Source organism: Zingiber officinale, chromosome 10B, assembly GCF_018446385.1.
Source record: "Zingiber officinale cultivar Zhangliang chromosome 10B, Zo_v1.1, whole genome shotgun sequence".
NCBI classification, from domain to species: domain Eukaryota; kingdom Viridiplantae; phylum Streptophyta; class Magnoliopsida; order Zingiberales; family Zingiberaceae; genus Zingiber; species Zingiber officinale.
In genome coordinates this window covers 94,394,486-94,396,154 of record NC_056005.1, presented here as the reverse complement: position 1 = coordinate 94,396,154, position 1,669 = coordinate 94,394,486, and the positions used below count along the sequence as shown (strand labels likewise).

Here is a 1,669-nt window from a genome sequence, read left to right as displayed (position 1 = left end):
AGCCATGTGATCACCCTCATTCACATATCAAGCACCGAGAATACCCTAATAATGGCTAAAATAATAACCGGGTAATGATATTTACCGATCATAAATTACCGGCCAAGTCCTGACAAAATTTTTTTGACAGATATATAATTCATATTACCAATCAAAATAATAGGATTATCAACTTTTTTTTTTTTTCCAGATGAACTTTCTTTTCTTGCCGTGACAATCCATGAGTATTGCCTTTCGACATTGCCTCGTGGAAAAGTCGGAATGGGATATGCACGATATGAATGTGAGTGAGACCGTCAGTAGCTATCCATACGCCCCCACACCCTAAACCCTAACCCTAATTGCATGTCTAATATTCTTCACGTGAACCCTTTCAACTCTTATTTAAGCACATGCACACTCACTCTCTCTTCAAAAGGAGTGAGTGGGTGAGTCCAAGAGGCCTCATCGCCATGGCTTCCTCTAACTCTCGAGTCGTCTTCATCGGCTCCATGCTCCTTGTCTCCTCCCTTCTCCTCCCCCTCACCTCCGACGGCGCCGCTACTTGCCCTCCCTCCTCCAAACCTAAATATCCGAAGCCTCCTAGACACCCCCATAAGCCCCCCAAAACCAAACCCCCGGTCATCGGAAAACCGCCCTATGTCCACCCTCCCATCGGAAAACCACCCATCACCATCCCTCCGGTGATCGGAAAACCACCTGTCACGGTGCCTCCGGTGATAGGAAAACCACCCATCACTGTCCCACCGGTGATCGGAAATCCACCCGTGACGGTGCCTCCGGTGATAGGAAATCCACCAGTCACGGTGCCACCGGTGATCGGATACCCACCGATAACCGGTCCCCCGGTGATCCAACCGCCTCCGGTAGGCGGAAGAACACCTTGCCCACCGCCGCCGCCCTTGCTTCCACCTGCGAACCCGCCCCCGGCGAGCTGCCCGGCGGACAGCCTCAAGATCGGGGCGTGCGTGGACCTGCTCGGCGGCCTGGTCCACATCGGCCTCGGCGACCCGGTGGCCAACCAGTGCTGCCCGCTGCTGCAGGGGCTGGTGGAGCTGGAGGCCGCCGTCTGCCTCTGCACCACCATCAAGCTCAAGCTCCTCAACATCAACATCTACCTCCCCCTCGCCCTCCAGCTCCTCCTCACCTGCGGCAAAGCCCCGCCGCCCGGCTACACCTGCTCCCTCTAGCCCCCCTCCCACAACCCTAACCCTAATCCCACATATCCATTGATCCTCCTCCTCCTCATCATTAGAGTAGTGTAGTACTTCTTAATTAATTAATGATCATTAAGCTAGGAATGCCTGCATTGTTTCTTCGCATTATATTGTTGGCTTGATCAGTAGTGTGAGTGTGAGAGTGGCTGTGAGTCCGTGAGTGAGTGTGTTATGGTGATCTCATCGAGTGTGTGGGAATTAATAAACTAAGTGTTCATTTCAGCAATCAATTCTTCACAATTTGTTGCCATTGGAAGCATATTTATATATATATATATACACACTGTTGTGCGTGTGATTGTTCTTTTTTATTTGTTTATTTTAATTTTTTTTTGCGAGAGTTGTTGAAATAAAGTGAATGGATTGTGGGGCATTTGATCGAGACTGGAGAGTACTTCATTGAGGACAACGTCCCGTGACTGATGAACTCGATTTGCACCAGCGGACTTGCA

General features: G+C 50.3%; 1 protein-coding gene across 1 annotated transcript; it reads left to right on the top strand.

Moving 5' to 3' along the window:
- The first annotated feature begins 390 nt into the window (after window positions 1–390).
- Window positions 391–1,443, top strand: LOC122030439 (36.4 kDa proline-rich protein-like). Its single transcript, XM_042589640.1, has one exon. It carries the CDS (start codon window positions 393–395, stop codon window positions 1,188–1,190), a length of 798 nt encoding a protein of 265 aa, XP_042445574.1. The 5' UTR covers window positions 391–392; the 3' UTR covers window positions 1,191–1,443.
- Window positions 1,444–1,669: the final 226 nt, after the last annotated feature.